The sequence below is a fragment of the Carya illinoinensis genome, chromosome 15 (assembly GCF_018687715.1).
Source record: "Carya illinoinensis cultivar Pawnee chromosome 15, C.illinoinensisPawnee_v1, whole genome shotgun sequence".
NCBI classification, from domain to species: Eukaryota; Viridiplantae; Streptophyta; class Magnoliopsida; order Fagales; family Juglandaceae; genus Carya; species Carya illinoinensis.
Window position 1 is genome coordinate 31,993,044 of NC_056766.1, and position 18,018 is coordinate 32,011,061.

General features: G+C 33.9%; 1 protein-coding gene across 4 annotated transcripts; it reads left to right on the top strand.

Moving 5' to 3' along the window:
* The first annotated feature begins 3,744 nt into the window (after positions 1-3,744).
* On the top strand, positions 3,745-17,324 carry LOC122295480 (phenylalanine--tRNA ligase beta subunit, cytoplasmic-like). 4 transcript variants are annotated; one of them, XM_043104516.1, is made up of 20 exons: positions 3,746-3,945; positions 4,070-4,125; positions 4,249-4,349; positions 4,801-4,930; positions 5,035-5,150; positions 5,864-5,930; positions 6,784-6,825; positions 8,173-8,214; positions 8,354-8,430; positions 9,187-9,313; positions 9,396-9,563; positions 11,482-11,610; positions 11,723-11,857; positions 11,976-12,110; positions 13,249-13,323; positions 14,035-14,142; positions 14,698-14,787; positions 14,885-14,968; positions 16,395-16,485; positions 16,954-17,324. In XM_043104516.1, exons 1-19 carry the CDS (start codon positions 3,888-3,890, stop codon positions 16,461-16,463), a joined length of 1,809 nt encoding a protein of 602 aa, XP_042960450.1. In that variant the 5' UTR covers positions 3,746-3,887; the 3' UTR covers positions 16,464-16,485; positions 16,954-17,324. The 4 variants fall into 4 exon arrangements, with proteins under 4 accessions (XP_042960451.1, XP_042960450.1, XP_042960449.1 ...); XM_043104515.1 differs by lacking the exon at positions 16,954-17,324 and adding an exon at positions 16,631-16,905; XM_043104518.1 differs by lacking the exon at positions 16,954-17,324 and adding an exon at positions 16,631-16,905 and having other exon boundaries at positions 3,758-3,945; positions 4,225-4,349.
* The last annotated feature ends 694 nt before the right edge of the window (positions 17,325-18,018 follow it).

The window sequence follows — 18,018 nt, forward strand, 5'->3', positions numbered from 1 at the left end:
TCAAAACATCTCATCTCATCTCATCTGTGTAACCAAACAAGGCCTCAAAGTTAGCTTAAAATCATGTGGCATTGTATGTATAGGAATGAGGATTGAGTATGAGCTAGAATACATGAAGGTAGTAATGGGTATGTTGTCTAAGATCGGGATGCGTGACTTAATTGGTCTGGGTCATGCATCGGACTGTGGTTGATAGAAGAATAAGACAAAAGTCTTAGTGTCTTAACCCTAAGGTGAATCATGAATGTTCACTTTAAAGGATAAGACTCCAAAGGTTTTAGCATAGTAATTAGCATGTAAGAACCCAAGGATAGACGAAGAGTGGTCCAATTGAAACGTAATTCTATTTCTAGCATAGTTGCTTATGCAATAGATAGAGAATGACGTGAGGTTATGTGTATGCATGTACGTTGCCATCCGACACGCACACGATTGGACTGCATGGAATGAGTATGGCATGAAATCTAGGTAAGTATTATATTTATACTCTTCTAAAGTTTTTTAAAAGATATGAAAATGAAAACGAAATACTTTTTCTTTACGATGCTTTACGAAACGACATGAAACACGTTTTAAGAAAGAATGCTAAGTATAAGTTTTCAAGTGTAAGTATGTAACGACCCTCCTTGGCAGCCTCTTTTTACACACCCAAAGTATTTAAGTGCATGCATGTGAATGGATGGTATATGCGGTAAATATTGTATGTATTTTCATGAAATGAAATGTGAGGCCTCGGTCCTATGCTTTAAGCAACGTGAAGAAAGTGTTTTAAAATGCCCCTATGAAAAATGATGTTTTAAAAGATGCATGAACTGATATTTTAAATTATGCCACGAAAGATGACGTTTAAGCCCATGCTTTTTAAATGACTTTTATGAATGAATTTAAAGAAAGGATTGAAAGGACTGAAATGAATGGAAAAGACTGAATGTTTAATGTATGAAAATACATAATGGATACATGAATAAATAGAAAAGGTACCAAAGGACCGGACTGGGCAGATTGCAATGTCGAATAAGTAGTACTAGTAGTGCACCCAGTGCTACACCCTAACTAAAATGGATTTTTAACCTGTGGCCACGAGCTGAATCAGGTCTAAAAGACCGCTATCCTTAGCACATGGGGCATAACAGTGTGCAACGACCAATAAAAGTGATAAGGAATAATGTATGTATGTAAGAAAATATGTATGCATGAATAGACTCTTTAAGAAATAAAGGCAGCGAGGCATGAGGAACTGTTTTACAAAAGAAAACCATTTTTAAAGAAAAAACCCATCTCGCAACATTTTAAAATGAATTAAATGTCTATGTATGATATGTATGGAGTGATGAATGCATGAATAAAAACCTATGTTATCATATTTTAAATGTATAAAGTAATGTTTACGAGTCATTGACTCGTTTTAATTTTTATGTGTACCCTCCCAGGAACAAGATTAGCATGACGCGTCAGGACGGACACAGCCCAAGGGGAAGAGCACGAAAGCCTAGGCATACTATTTTATACGAGAGACTTTAATTATAAAATTTAATATTTTTCGTTGTAACCTTTAAATTAAGAAATACGTTTTATTTATAAACATTGAGTCTTTTGTATCCTGGCATGAAAGGAAAAGAAAATTTAAAAGAAATCATAATTCCTGTCTATTTTCATAAAATCATTTTCTAAAGGACCCACCACAAGGACAGGCGTTACAATTTGACACGGTAGTTACTTGCTAAAGGAAGGCATCCTTTGGAGAGTTGGTGATGGGAATCGGATTTCTATCTGGCATGATAAGTGTCTACCTAATACTTGCTCACATAAAGTGCAATCTCAAGTCAATATTCTACCTACAGATGCAAAGGTTGTAGACCTTATTGATTCATATGAGGGTTGGTGAAAGCAAGACCTTTTGAAGAGCATTTTTAATAAAGATGACCTATCTCAAATAATGATAATTCCAGTACATCCAATGGAAGATTTAATGTCAAGAGTGCATATCATCTATGTATGCAAATTCAGAATCGGAGGAAATGGGAGTCCTCAAGGAACAATGAATGGCAACATATATAGAAGAAAATCCAGCACTTACCTATATCTCCTAATGTTAAGGTTTTTATATGTCGTGCCTGTATTGATGCCCTCCCTACTAAGTTTAAACTCTTCTAAAGAAAGTTGACTTTAGATTCATTATGTCTTGTTTGCCTCAAAGAAGTGGAGACTGCTGGTCATGTTCTCTGGGCTTGTCCTACAGCTCAGGATTTTTGGTTACTTGGGGGGGAATGACTGTTACGAAAGGTCTCTATTGTAACTATAGGTTTTGCAGTTATTTTCTCCCAAATGTTGGACAAGTTATTTGCACAAGATCTGATTTTATTTACTTATTTGGCTCGATCCATTTGGTTCAAAAGGAATGCTTTTATTTATGAATATGATTTCCAACCTCCTGCAATTCTCTTCCAAACAGCACTCAGATCATGCAGTGAATATGCAGATGCAATGTAGAGGCTAAGAGGACCATCTGTAGATCTTCAAACCAGTATTCCTATATGGGAATTATCTCCTGAGCAATGGGTTAAGGCCAGCTGGGATGTGTCTGTTAAAGATGTTGATAACAGATTGGTGTTGGTGTGGTTGTTAGGGACAACAATTGATCAGTACTAGCATCCATCATGAAACCAATTGGTTTCTGTGTAGAACCTACTATTACTAAAGCTCAAGGTCTATTGGAAGCAGCTCATTTCTGTAAGGATCTTGGTTTACACCAAGTTCTTTTTTAAGGTGATTCTGCCAATGTAGTTCAAGTTGTTTCTCAAAGGGAGTCCTCTGTTGCAATTTTCAATTGCCTTCTTAATAAAGTTAAGCTTTTGTTTTCTGATTTTGAGTAGAAGCTTAAGCATGTCAAACGTGGAGCAAATGGGGTGGCATATACTCTTGCTAAAGATGTTGCATCTCTTCATACTAAACTTACAGATATTATTTCTACTCTTTCATGTATTTCTGCTCTCGTATTGGCTAAGCGCCAAATTTGTTATTGATCTAAATGAATATGTTTCTATATCCTTTTGTTTTTTTTAAAGTATATTAATATTATAGCCGTACGGAGACACTTGGAGACTTTTAGCCATAATTATTAATTGGAAAAATATAGTTGCAAGTATAATTGTGTACTAATCTGTGCACCAATTTAATATGATTGATCAAAAAGTAGATTTTATTAAAAATAATGTTAATTTAAATTTTAAGTATGAATAAATCAGTATTGATACGTAAATTAGTATGCGACTTTACTTGTATATAGCAAAACTCTTATTAATTTCTATTGCTTTTGGTAAACTTTCTATACGAACGATTCTCTCTTTGGTTTAAAGTAAGAACATGATAATGTACGGAAGTTTATTTTCTTTTGGGTTTGGATAACGAAGGAATTTATTCATAGACAAGTGGTGTGTACTTCATGTCTCCAACCAAAACCATTATCAATAAATATTTTTAAAAAAATTAATTTATAAATGGTGTAAATAATAAATGTTTAAATAATAATTAAAAGAATAAATAATATAATAAAAGAAGAAATAATAAATAATAAAATAATATATAACATAATACATTTAAAAATATTTGTATAATTTAATTTAATTTTAAAAAATAATTTTTAAAATTTAAATATTATAAATTAAATTATATAATTTTAATAAAAGAGCATTTACTTCCCACTCGGCGTGAGGACGAATACGAGCTTTTAGAGGGGGCCATAGGGAATCCTCGTCCAGTTTACGCTAACAGAATCAGAAAGTAAACTACAAAACCCGACAACCTTGGATTGTCGCTTTTCCAACACCTGCTGTCTTTTTCTGCTTAGTCGTTTACTTTGAACATTTCTCTCTTCCTATTCTCCAACCATGCCTACTATCAGCGTGGGAAGGGATCGTCTCTTCGCAGCGATCGGGAAAACTTACAGTGAGCTTTCAAATTTTCAATCCCCCATCTCTCGCTCTTTTTTTCATTTTCGTTCTTTCGGTTTCAAAGGAAGAAACTTTGTTTACATGTGTTTTGTTTTGTGTTTTGGTGTTGAATGTCACAGCTCGGGAAGAGTTCGAAGGCCTTTGCTTCAGGTTCGGCATCGAGCTCGACGACGTTGTAAGCGTTTCTCACTCTGTGGGCTCTGTTTTACTTTTCTATTTTCATTTTGTTGTTACTATTGATAAATTTGAAGTGGTATGTTTCTTGTGTGTCAAGAATGTATTTCTTTGACTGTTTCAGTCAACGGAGAAAGCGATTATTAGAAAGGAAAAGCATTTGGAAGAGGAGGAAGATGGGGACGATGAAGAAGTTCTCTACAAGATTGAAGTCCCTGCCAATAGGTATTTTATTAACTGGTTTACTCAATTGGATTGCGTTCTCCCCTGAGGCACTTCAACCTTTTTTATACAAATTTTGAAATTAGAATTTGAGTTTCTCAACGGCGCCCGTTACTTGATTTGTTCCTTAGGAGGTAGGAACTCATAATGTCCTGTTCTAACCTTCGCTTTTGTTTTTCTTCTCACACACTACGTTTTGGTTTTCTTTTGAGAACATAGTATGTGAGTATATGCTCTCACGTACCATTTTTCTCCCCAGTATGAGGAATTTTCTTTATGTTTGAGTTTCTGAAGTGAATGAATTAGTTATTCCCCCTTAATATTGGTTATTTATTTTTTGAAAGGTAAGTCGCTTTGTTAACTTGAAATATAGGAAGGCCTTAGCAAGATTCTTATTTATTCTAATAGTAACAAATGCAAGTAAATATAATTGTTCTCCTTCTGATGTGCACAGATATGACTTACTTTGCCTTGAAGGAATTGCTCAAGCCCTTCGAATCTTCAATGGGCTGCAGGAGATGCCGACATATAAAGTGGTTAATATTAGTAGAAAGTCAATGATTAAAATGCACGTGAAACCAGAGGTGTTGTCTCAGAAACTCACAAGTCTATTATGGGTCATTTTTTTGTCTAGAGTGGGACAGTTGATTTTTTGGGGTATGAACTTTTCACTTTTTTCCCCTTGCAGACGTCTTCAATTCGTCCCTATGTTCTTTGTGCTGTTTTAAGAGGTATAAAGTTTGATGAAGTAACATATAACAGTTTTATTGATCTCCAAGATAAGCTCCATCAGAACATTTGTCGGTAATGAATTCTGACTCTCAGCTTCATTTATCGTATGTATCTTGGCATACTGATCAGCTTCTATGTCCACCTGATTGTGCGTCCGCAAATGCTTTTGAACCTTTATAAAGTTGTAATTTTTTATAAAATTTGATTGTGTTTGTCCCCCTAATTCCGGGTAGGAAAGGGTTTATTTTTTTATAGTCTATATGTGGGTTGTTTAATTTATGGAATATATAAAACGAACAACAGAGTGCATGAAGTAATGAAAAATATCACGTACCTCTTTATTTTTTCTTAGTTTTGACCTAAAATTTATAGTTGTTTTTGCTTCCATGCTGTTTGGTAGTATGCCAGCCATTCAAAGCCAGACCCCCTAATATTGCTGCTGTGTCATCCCTCACAAACTAGCATCTGTTAGTGTGCTCATCAGAATAAAACAGGAAAAATATATTAGTTGTATTTCTTGTATACTTCCTGTGTATTTGGATTATGCCTTTCAATAAAATTTTGCTAATTATAAAAAAAGAACGTTTAGTCAACCTTTTACTCTCAAATTTTGTTAATAGCTTCCTCTTGGCATTGTGTTTTCTTTTCTTTGTTATATGTTTCCTCTTGGCTTTATGTTTACTTTTTTTTAGTATTGTCTTGAAAAGTAAATTGCTTATTGGATGGTTCTCTAAGGATTTTATGTAAATTATCATTTCACAAGCTCACATTTAATATTTATTTAGGCGAAGAACCCTAGTTGCAATTGGGACCCATGACTTGGATACATTACATGGCCCTTTCACATATGAGGTATGTTTATTTGATATTCATTCTTCTTGTTCTTGTATGTTGTGTATTTTCATGGCGTTTTGGATATGTGTCATTGAAGTATGAGAGAAACCATGGCTGAGTGCATGGCGGGAGGTTCTTTTGTCTGAGGTCACATCGCTTTGGGAGGAAGAAGGAAGTCCTTAGCGCTAGGCCAAAGTTTTTTGTGGACCCATCAACCCTTTTGTCCACCCATACTTTGAAGCTGCATGTGATTAGACATAAAACCATCTGCTAGAAGCTGAGTTTTGAGTTAGGAACTTTTTATTCTGGATGATTGGATAAATTTATTGGTTTCTGTTTTGGCTTGTTCAGTCTTTGACTCCTTGCTAGTAAAAATGGCTTTTTATATTGCGTTTGATTTCTTTGATTTTGTAAGTTATTCTGTCTGGTTATTGAATATGTTTTCCTCTCTCTCTCTCTCTCTCTTTTTCTCTTTCAAGCCTCATTTATTTTTGCAGATGAGTTGGGATGAAAGTTGAAAATTGAATAAAATATTGTTAGAATATATTTTTTAAATATGATTTTTGTTTTGGAATTTGGAAAAAGTTGAATTGTTTGTTTTATTATGTGTGGGAATTTGGGAATGTTGTAATGATTAGATGAGATGAGATGAGATGAGATGAGTTAGGAAGTGTTGTGAAAACAAAAGAGGCCTTATAGTTTGCTGAGCATACCACAAACATGTTTGCTTTGGCAAGTTGCCTTCCTCTTTCATTTCTAAGGTTATTGAGCTTAAAGTTTCTCAGTTTAAATGATACGCCAAAAGTTGTATGAAATTGTGACACATTTACTGATATCAGTAACTTGCAATTTTCATTTTCGTCTTTTTCAGGCCTTGCCACCTTCAAGCATAAATTTTGTGCCTCTGAAACAGGTATTCTTGTTTTTTTGTAAGAAATTGAAATTTATATAAAGAATTGTAAAATGCATGGCCCAGGTATACTAAATGTATATGAGGGCAACACCAAATTTTCTTTGATAGTTAATAAGAGAATTTTATTCCAAGTAAATAGACATAGCCCAAGTACACAGGAAGTATACAAGAGAATATGCCTAAATACAATCTATAACAGAACACTACTAAAACAGAAACAGACCATTACAAAAGTTCCCATCCCTTACAAGATTCTTCCCCCAAAAACTTAAAATGCTATAGAAAAACTCCCTAAGTTCCCCCATAGAAAAACTCCCTAACACCAAATTAAAAAAAAATAAATAAATAAATAAATAAGGATATAACTGATACCCAAAGGAAGAGAGTATTGAAGAAGAAAAGTTTCTAGGTCTTCATCCTCCATCATCTGCTATCAGTTCTCAAAATTTCTGTCGTTCCTTTCTCTCCAACCAAAAAAAAATTAGACATAAGAGCACAACCTAGCAATGGAGAATGGAGTAAAATGTGGTCTACAAATTCTTCGCTATTTTTGATCATACAACACCAATCAGCTAAAATGATATTAGGGTTCCTTAGGCTATCCATGGTGAGGGTCTTCCTACGTAAGTGAACAGGTGTTACCTATTGTTTGATCCCTGATAAAGTCATGAGTGCTACCTGATAAAGCCATGAGAATCTGGATTATACAAAACCATCATTTAGGCTTGTGAATAAGAAATTATCAGACTGCTTAAAGGACCTTTTAAAACACTATTGAATAAAAGATGAATTTTCCTTGATAAAATGAAAATTGGATTAAAATTTTATCTTTCATTATTCAAATTTTTAACTCCATCTCGTTCTCGTTGGTGTATTGTGCTTGATATCTAAGCTAGCCTTTGTTCTGGTATGATATCTATTTTAAAACTTTATAATTGTGTTGTTGGCAGCTTCCAAAGGCAGAAGGTTGAGTTGATGCCTCAAATAAGAGCCCTTTTGTTTTTCTTCTAGTGTTTTTTATTGTCTTGGCACACCTCATTTTTCCCTATCCCTTTTCGTGACAGTAAGATTTAGCATTCATATTTTTAGCAACCTAATGATTAATCTCATAATCTAATTATTAATCTCATGATGTGATGTTTTTTCCCAAACTCTGGTTGATCAGAGAATTCGCTGTCTTACCACAATTTTCTAATACTTTGGGAAATGGCGGTGGTTTAAAAAAAATTTCCTTTTACATGTTATAGCTTCATCCTTTTTTTACTCAATGAGAAAATAGTGCAGACTTGCTGAGTCAATGCATAATGTTAGAACTGATTGCTTGTAACTTTGTGTTTTGCAATTTAGGAGAAGAATTTCAGAGCTGATGAGCTGATGGGGTTTTACAAGGTGAGTCTTAGATCAAGATATTGGTGATTGCATGCACATTGCTCATGCACAATTCTAAAGAATTACCATATTTACTTTTCCATCAGTTGTGAAAATATTACTATGTAATTTCTTGATTTATGTTCTGCTGATTTGGCAGTCAGATTTGAAACTAAAGAAATTCTTGCATATAATTGAGAACTCACCAGTGTTCCCTGTGATATATGACTACAAAAGGTATGAATCTTTAATGTTTATGAAATTATAAATATTCTTGTCTCTTTTACCTGCCAATCATTTAGTTATTGTTATTTATTTACCCTTCTATCAATTTACTCTATTTTGTGTTAAGTTATTGGAGCTTTATTTGCTTGGAAGATGTTGAGTTCATATTGTTCCTTTTACTGAGAGTACTGGCAAGTATTATGCAATTGTTTTTATTGAATGCTCATAGAACAAGAAAATCACGCAGCCTCTGTTAATGCTCTTACCATTGTCTGCCAACCAGTCTTTCCTTGCCAATGATATATATCCAACTTATAGGAATGTTTGAATGCATGATTTTTATAAAATTTCTGAAAATTCTGAGAAATCTTCTAGGTTTTTGGAGGATTTTATGAAAGTGGTGAGACCCATGAAAAACATGTTTTGATTGAGAAAGTTTTTGAGATTTTTTTTTTTTTTTTTTAAAAAAGTGGTGGGGTCCATTTAAAATATGTTTGGGAAGATAATTTTTGTGACTTTTTTTTTTGTTTTTTTGAGTTTTGATTTTTGTTTGCCACGGGAGTAAGACGTTTTTCTTATGAAATTTATTTTTGGGATTGTATTTTGGTGTAAAGAAGTTTGGATTGAGGGAAAAAAGTCTCAGAGAATTTTCAAAACTCTCTATTTCCAAATAGATTTTATTTCTGCTTGGTGTTTAGTGTTTCATTTCTTTCTTTTTTCTTCGCCTGAAAATTCTATTCTTAATGCAAAATTCTATTCTTGATGCAGAACTGTTTTGTCTTTACCCCCAATTATCAATGGTGCACATTCAGCAATCACTCTTAAGACGAAGAATGTGTTCATTGAATGCACTGCTACTGATCTGACAAAAGCCAAGATAGTTTTAAACACAGTGGTAATCAAGAAGTTCCCAGTTGTTTCAGATTGTAATTCTGATTTATAGCTGATGATTGAAAGGTTTTTATCTGTTCTCTTAGGTGACGACCTTCTCAGAATATTGTGAAAGAAAGTTTGAAATTGAGCCAGTTGAGGTGATATATTCTGATGGGAAGTCGGTTGTTTATCCTGATTTATCTTTCTACAATATGGAAGTTCCTCTATCTTATATTACTGGTGCAATTGGAGTCCCCTTGGAGGCTGACGAGGTATTTCAATTTCTTCATATTATATTTCTATTTCAGGATTCATAAAAGCTTAAAATGCATCATTATAGTGGTTTCTGTGGGGGTAATTTGTGTCTTTGGGCACAGACGCTTATTTATTTATATAGTTTTTAATTTATGTTTGGGCGGAGTAGCACTATATTGTTTACTCTTCATGTGTTGCGAACTGGAAATTTCTTTCTGTATATTTTCTATTGATAGTTGTTTTTATTATTCTTTTCCATTGGTGCTTTTTTCTTTTTTAACTGCTTAAGGATTTCTATTGCCAAAGGATTACTGATTTGAAATTAGAAGTTCTCTTCTTTTGTGAGATTCTTGATACTTTTTGTGGGTGAATAAACATTCAAGCTTCCAGACAACATTGATAAAAATTATTTGTAAGTGATATTCTTTTTAACTGACGCCATTTTTCTCCCATGGCAGTGATATCTATAATAATATTGATAATGGTGGAAGGGTGTGATTGGTATTGATGTAAAAAATCCTCTCATGGTGGCCTATTTGATTAAATGTGATTTGTCCCATGTGCTTCATGGTATATGAGATACTTAGGCGTGGTGTGTATCTGCCCATAAGAATTATGATCATCCAACCATCTTTCTAAGGAAAATGCAAAACTATGATAAGGTTTAGTCAGATACTCAGATACATACTCTCTCAAGAGCTCGCCAGTCAAAAATCTATAGAGGTTGAGCTTGCCTGAATATGTAGCTGTATGTGCTGTATTTCTAGTGTGGTGGTTGGGGATAATCCAACTTGAGCTTTTAGTTAAGCATGTCGAGCTTAATTTGCATAGAAAGTTCCATGTCAAAGGTTAGAAATTAAGCAATTAGCACTACAGAAATTGTTCGATTTAATTTATGATGAGATTGGTTATCTGATAGCAATAAATGCCCTGTCGGGCTCCAATTTCATGCCTTACTGACGAAGAAAGAAGTAGGAGGCCTTTCCATGGGATTCATGCCTTGGGATATTTGGTGGAGCTGTCTTATCTCATTGGTGCATAATGATAATGTTGTGTTACAAAAACAATATTTTCTTTTAATAAAATGGAGGTGTCAAATGTTTAAAATTGTTTTTTCAATAAATATATATCTTATTTAAGCACAGAGGAGTGCAACCCAACTATATGGCAAGTATACCAGATAAAGCCCCACTTATGAAGAGGGACCAGAACACATCCATAATTTAAAATTGTTGTAGAATGAGTGGAATGCTCAATCTGCTTGTGAATTGTAATGGCTGGCTCAGGTGAGAATATTGCAAGAAGAGTAATGATACCACACAACCCTTTGTCTCTCGTATATATGCCGTGTACCTGGGGCCTGACCTGTTCATTTGTTAGTATTAATGGGAAAAAAAAAGAAAAAAAAAAAAAACTGAACTTCTTGTTTTATTCTTCTCAGTAGTTTTGCTGCTTATAATCCTTTTCTTTGTTCTTGCATACTTCCCAAGTAGGCCATACATGGTCCCAATAAGATAACTAGAAGGAACAGAAGGAGAGGGAGTTTGCCTCCCCTTTATATTATTTGGTTGACAAGGGAAAGGGGAAGGGATGATCATAGGGAAGTGCTGAATGGTGGTAAAACCAAATTCCCTTTTATAACACTTATCCTCTTTCAGCCAAACAAAAATCTGCCCCCCTCTGATATCTGTTCTGTCCGACTGTAAATGGTGGGGCTGATGGTATTTATCCTCTTCATCTCCTTTCAAACCCTTTCCATCTGCATTCCTCTCCCTCCCAACAAATGTAGCATTAGGTTAGCAATATGATGAGTAGAATGTCACATTGTGATGCAGTTAATTTTTTGTGTTTTTATGTTCAGTGACAGTAATTCATCATATGCAAGGGCTATAACTTGTATTTCTCACTGTCTTCTCACTGTTCTCTATCATTCAGGTAACTAGTTTGTTAAATCGGATGCAATTGTGCGCTAAGCAGTCTGTGTCAGGTGATTGTAACTCCAATATTACTGTATCTGTACCTCCAACTAGAAATGATGTTCTTCACCCGTGTGATGTTATGGAGGTATTGATAGTACTAAAACCTGGCCATTTTATTAATGCCTCTCCTGTACCAAAAATGTTGGGAGTGTCACACTTGTATTTGTATTGACAAGGCATGTTTTTTCATTGCTAAGGATGTTGCCATTGCTTATGGCTACAATAATATTAAGGATATTACGATTGCTAAGGGTTACAATGTTTCAAAGGGAAGGGCTGTGTCTTTGAAGCCACTGCGCTTGGAAGAGTTTAGTCATCTTATCAGATTAGAGGTACAGAGCAGATTAAAAAAATCTGGATTGTTTCTTGATTAGTGCTACCGTTCCTTATATAGTTTTTTTTAATTATATTCTATTTGTTAAACATTGTTTTTATTTATTTGTCTACCAGATGGCAATGTGTGGGTTTACAGAGGTCTTGTCATTTATCTTGTGCTCGCTTAATGACAATTTTGCCATGTTAAATCATGAAGGAGACAGTTCAAATGCAGTGATCATTGAAAATCCTCGTTCCTCTGAAAATGAGGTTTGTAATCCTAAGCCTTATGTGCTCAGTTGTATTACGATAATGCGGGATTTTGAAAGAACAGTTTTAGGTACTCATATTTCTTTTTAAGAATGTCTCCTTTTCTGTCCTTGCTATTATTATTTTTGTTCTCCGGATCAAGACTAATCACGTTTCATGAACTGCATTTCTTTTAGAAGCCAGTATTTTTTTAACATGTTGCCTCCATTTTCTTCTTTTTGAATTTTACCGTGTGTGCTGCTTACTGTTTGATTGATTGGGCAGTTTCCTTCTCCGCTTCCTTCTCTAAACTTTATTTACTAGTAGTCTATAGTGTTGAAGTACGAAGATTATATAAATACTATGACATATATATTGATATACAATCTACTGTGATATACAATTTATTAATATAACCCATCATGGAAATTTCTTACTTATCAAAATAAAAATATACCCCATCATGGATTATATATGGGGTCCATATTTTTTCAAATCAACTGTTGGATATAAACCTTCCATGCTTGTATTCATTCCTATTAAAGAGGATGATTGGGGTTGATTGCTATCCCTTCTACACAATCCTCCAAATTATAGTTTCTATTGATATGTTATACAAAAAATGTGCTTATGAACTGCATGATTTTCTATGACCACTTAGAATCTCTAGCATGCATGATAAGTACTTTGTGTAGAGTTGAACCAGATATTTTCTTCCCAACTTAGTAATGAATTTTAGGTACACAGAATTGAGTTGATTGATTAGCGAGATTATCTGTCTCAATTTTAGAATGTTATCAAAGTTTTTTTTTCTTTTTCTTTTTTTTAATAAGCAGATGTTATTGAAGTTGCTCTCCTGATTCGCAGTCCTGTGCATTTCCATTTTTTCGTTGAAGTGAATGCATTTTTTTCCTTTAATCAAAACAGATCTTGGTGTAGCTTAATATCTTGTCTACTTCCAACACTAAACTGAAGGTTTTCTTCCTAGTTTATTTGATTTTGGCTGTCTGTTTTTTCTTCTTTCCTCATGTGGTTCAGTTGAAATTTCTAATGTTTAAATTAAACATGATGAAGACACATGATAAGAATTTTAACAATATGTATCTTTTTTTTTTCTGTTTATTTATCTAATGTTTGACACATTGCTTCATTTCGACAGACTGCTCGTACCAGTCTTATGCCTGGTATATTGAAAACAATTGGACAGAACAAAGCCCATCCAAAGCCAATAAAGGTGCACTGTAGTTTTTCAATAGAGCATTGATTTTTCTATGGTTGAGTCTGACTCTTGTCCTGTTATTAGGTAATTATATTTAGTTTCTATCATATTAGCAGATCTCTGAGCATATGGGTTTATTAATTTTTGAGTACTGCATACTATTTAATTCTGTTGGGTCATTATTCTTAGTTCTAATGCTCTTTTTATGGAGTCATGTTGTTTAATTGTGTGCTGATAAATACAAACTTTGTAAAATTATGGTTCAAGTTGAAGATCTCTTAATTGTAATCATTTATGTGTTTATTGTGTTTTTTTTTTTTTTTCATTGTCATTACTAAATACCCAATATGAAAAATTATTGAATTAAATATAGCATCTTTTATGTGTTATTTAATCCATTAATAGACAGCTTATGCATTTAGGGAAAAAGAAGGCAGCTTATGAATTTCTTGGAAGCCATGTAAGGGTTATAATATAATCAGTTCACATTCTTGATTAGTTAATACCTTCAATTGATATATAAGTACTAAATTATTTCCAACTGTTTCAATTGAAGATCTGTTTCTGTCTCTGTCTCTCTCCGCACTTTGTAATAGTGACATCTTTTAGCATTATTTGCATTTGTTGGCTTTTTTTCGCATCTTCATCTTGCATGGTAATACTCTTCCTGCACTTTCTGTTGTATAGCTCTGGAGAAAGTTCCCTCATTTCTAATTTTGTCTCTAGATTTTTGAAGTGGGTGACATAGTGCTGTTGGATGAGAGTACAGATGTAGGAGCAACAAATCGTCGCCAACTTGCTGCTCTATATTGTGGTGCTACTGCAGGATATGAGGTACGTGAGGATCTCATCATACTCGGCTTGGTTATTAACATTTGAATGTATGAAGTTGTGATTGTCAACAGCTATGTGAAAAAGTTTTATCTAATTGGCTAATTGTTGATTTTTTGAGTAATTGCAGTTTGTTTCTATTTATTGTATGATGACTTGCATCACTGGTAATTTATATATTATAATTTTCAGACGTGTATCAAGACATGATTTCCCCAACAACTACACTTTGTGCTAGAGAACTCTCAAAAGTTTGTATGCATGTTTCCCTCATGTATCTCCAGTTGTCATTGTCAAACCCTTAAGAATATCTAGATCTTGCCGACTTAGCATAATCAATTGAACATCGCAAATACTTAGTTTCAGATCCGAAACTACCCCCTCCGCACAAAACAAAAATGGAAGAATGTGATCCAAAGACTGTTGGCATATCTTACAGAGAGATAGAAGGAAAGAGAGACTAATTATCCAAAAAAACTCCATAAAAAAAGTGATCATTCATGTGTTACTTGTGAAGTGATTCACCAATGTTTCTAATTCCCAACTCATAATTTTCAGATAATTCATGGCTTGGTGGAAAGAATCATGCTAGTGATTGGCCTAGTTCCACCTGATGACAATACAACATTCTATCTAAAGCCTTCAGATGTAAGGCTCAAAGAGTTTCTCTCCCCTTCCCATTGCAGTTGCTTTTTTATATGTATGTGTTTGTTGTTGATGTTCTCCGTCTTGATATATTCTGAAGGATCCTGAGTTTGTTATGGGTACCCAAGCTAGTATCATTTATAAAGGGAAGCGAATAGGAACATCCGGAATCGTGCACCCTGAGGTAAATATTATTCCATAAATACTTGTGTTTTAAGCACTATATGAAAGCATTAATGATATTGTGCAATTCTGCCTTGACTTTGCCTTTTTCATTTCTTTTTCTAAGTCTCTGTTGCTTAACAGAATGCTTTAACTGTTTAATTTGTGCTCTGAGTTATTTAAAATCCTAATCATGTAATGTCGTGTAGTTTCGTGAAAAACTATTTGGGTGTGAAGTACTTTGGAGGGACTCATTCTCACTGGACTTAGTTGAAATTTGATTGCCATGTGATTGTATACAATTCATTTGCTTCAACAGCTGGTGAAAATAATTGCACCTAGTTCACCATTGGATTTAACTGTGTTCTGGAATCAGGCATTAGTTTTTAGACATTGATTTAGCAGTTGTTATATGATCTATTACTTCACAGGCAAGGTCGACAATTGTGCTCTATGGATTTAATATTTAATAAATAATAATAATCTCTTGGTTTCCCCCACCTAGGAATATGAATGGTTGGTTTTGGGGAAAATTGACTTGGTTGAAAAATTCCCCACTGATGCTATCAAATCCCCCTGAAACTGAATTGATTTGAAGTTTTTTTTTGTCAAAAAATAAATAAATAAATACTGGATTCCAATTTTATTTATTAGCCATCACTTATGACGGAGAAATATCTTATATAAAGAGGAGCAAGGGGGTTACAAAAATCCCAAAACCTGGTCCCTATAAAAAAATAATAATAATAATTTAAAAAAAAAACATAATCCTTAATAAAATCTAGTTATAGTTGAGAATGAAAGAAAAGAAAATTAATGACGCAACATGGGAGTTCCTGCACGATCCAAAGAAAAGATACCAATTAATTTGAAGTTTCAAATCAGATTTTGTTGGTTTCAGTCCCTGATTAATTCTAAGATTTCAAGTTTTCCCCAAGTTTACGCAGCTGCTAAACAAAGATCTATGCCAACCGTAAGGTGGAAACAGACTTGAGTAGATTGAAAGCACTTATGAGATTGAGAGGAAATACTTACAGGGAGGTAGGATTAGGTAAGCATATAAACCATAGAAATTATGGGTACCATCTTCTTTCTTAAACGATTCTAAAAAATAAAGCATATAAACCATAAGGTGAACCTGCATGGCTGGATTTTTGTTCTAGTGAAGCAAGCAAAACTGATGTAGAAATGGACCGAAACTGACCAATTCAGACTGGTTCAGTCAGTATATTTCCAATTGGTTTTCATGAGATGTAACACTTTACAGGCATGCAAGTCATGTTTATGATGTATCTCATGTTTCTGCATTGCATTGGAACATCATTTTATGCTACTTGAATTAGGGATTTCTGGCCTTTGTTTTATCAGGTCAAATTGGGCACATTTTTTTATTCTTTCATGTTTGGAATTACAATTATCTTATTTGAGAATATAATCTGTGACTTCAGGTCTTGAACAAGTTTGACATCCCAGATCCTTGTGCCTATTTTGAACTCAGCATTCAGTGCTTTTTTTAGGGTTTATTTCATAGCAGTTTATGTAAGTTTCTTTAACATCTCTTCCTTTACTAAGCTTTCTTAGGTTTTTCATAAGATTGAAGATTTATCATTTCTCTCTCTGAACCATTTACTAATATTGAGTTTTGCTTGCACCGCATACTTTATGTGTTATTAAATAACCACAGGCACATTAGCCTTGCTTCCAATGCTCGTCCTTTAGAAGCTTCAGTGCCATAAAAGCCAATAACATCTGCATCCATTAATATACTTGGTTCAGTCAAGTTTGGAGCCACCCTTGATGCAGTGAAGGAATATCATCAGTTGCCCAATATTAAGTCTTGATATAGCATAAATATGATAGCTTGTTTATTTTCTGTTTCTTTTTTCTAAGCCATGCTTTGAACATCAGCTATGTATTGTTGTCTAAATTACATAATCAATGAGGAAAAGATATTATATATATGCCTCTCTACTTGCTGTATGAAGCTTCCATTTTCAACCCCTACAGGTTGACTCGAGTGGTAAAGGCATTTGGCTTGGGGGTATGCTCCCCCTAAGTCTAAGGTTCAAATCCCCTTGGGTGTAAACAATTTCTAGGGATCATCAGACTGAGGGTTTTTCTCCTTGAATTGCTCAAGGTGCACTTGCAGGAAAATCCTTACCCTGGGCCTGTGCACCCCCAAGATTAATCAGGATGTTGTTCGTGGACACCCAGTGCCAATAAAAAACAAAGCTTCCATTTTCTAGATCCCAGTTTACTGCAAAGGTTTGATTTTTTTGAACTGCAATTTTGCAATAAATTCATATTTGCTGTCAGAATACATGGCAATGTAGATTATATCCACTGAAGTAGGCTAGTAGCAGAAAATATTTGTCTTAGATCCGAAGTAAAAGTATTCAAGTCTTCCGACATAAGCTGCATGGCAGCATGAGCATAATTTGGTTTAATCACTCAGAGCTTGTGAAATGTGGAATACTGCTTTGTTTAGGCAGCACAGAGATAACAGCCGCATAATTTTGGGTTGGGGCAGCAAAAACAATGATCATGGAGCTCGGAGACGAACATGGTCCAATTTATATTAAGATAGATTGCTAAACCATCTGAATTCCTGGTTTGGTTATACAGTTGAAACCATTTCATCTTATATAATCATTACAACTTTTCTAAATTTCCACATAAAGTGTAATAAATAATTCCAACTTTTCAAATAACAAAATAAAAATAATATTCAAAAATAATATTTTAACAATATTTTATTTAATTTAGAACTTTTATCTCATCTCTTTTCTTTTGTGTAACTAAACGAAGCTAAGACTAGGAGCCTTTTTTATTTTCACAAATAAAAAAAAGACTAGGAGTACGAGAGAGAGAGACACACAAAATGGATTGCACATCATCTATTGAGAATTTAATGTTGCCTTGAGATTTACATAGGTATAATACATTTGAGCAAGAACTCTTACTAGATCTTGGCTTGTAAATAATTGCTTGGACATGTATGTTGAATTAGTTGTAGTTAAAAATGGCAAACATAGCGAATAATTTCTATAGCATTTAACGAGCATTCAGAGC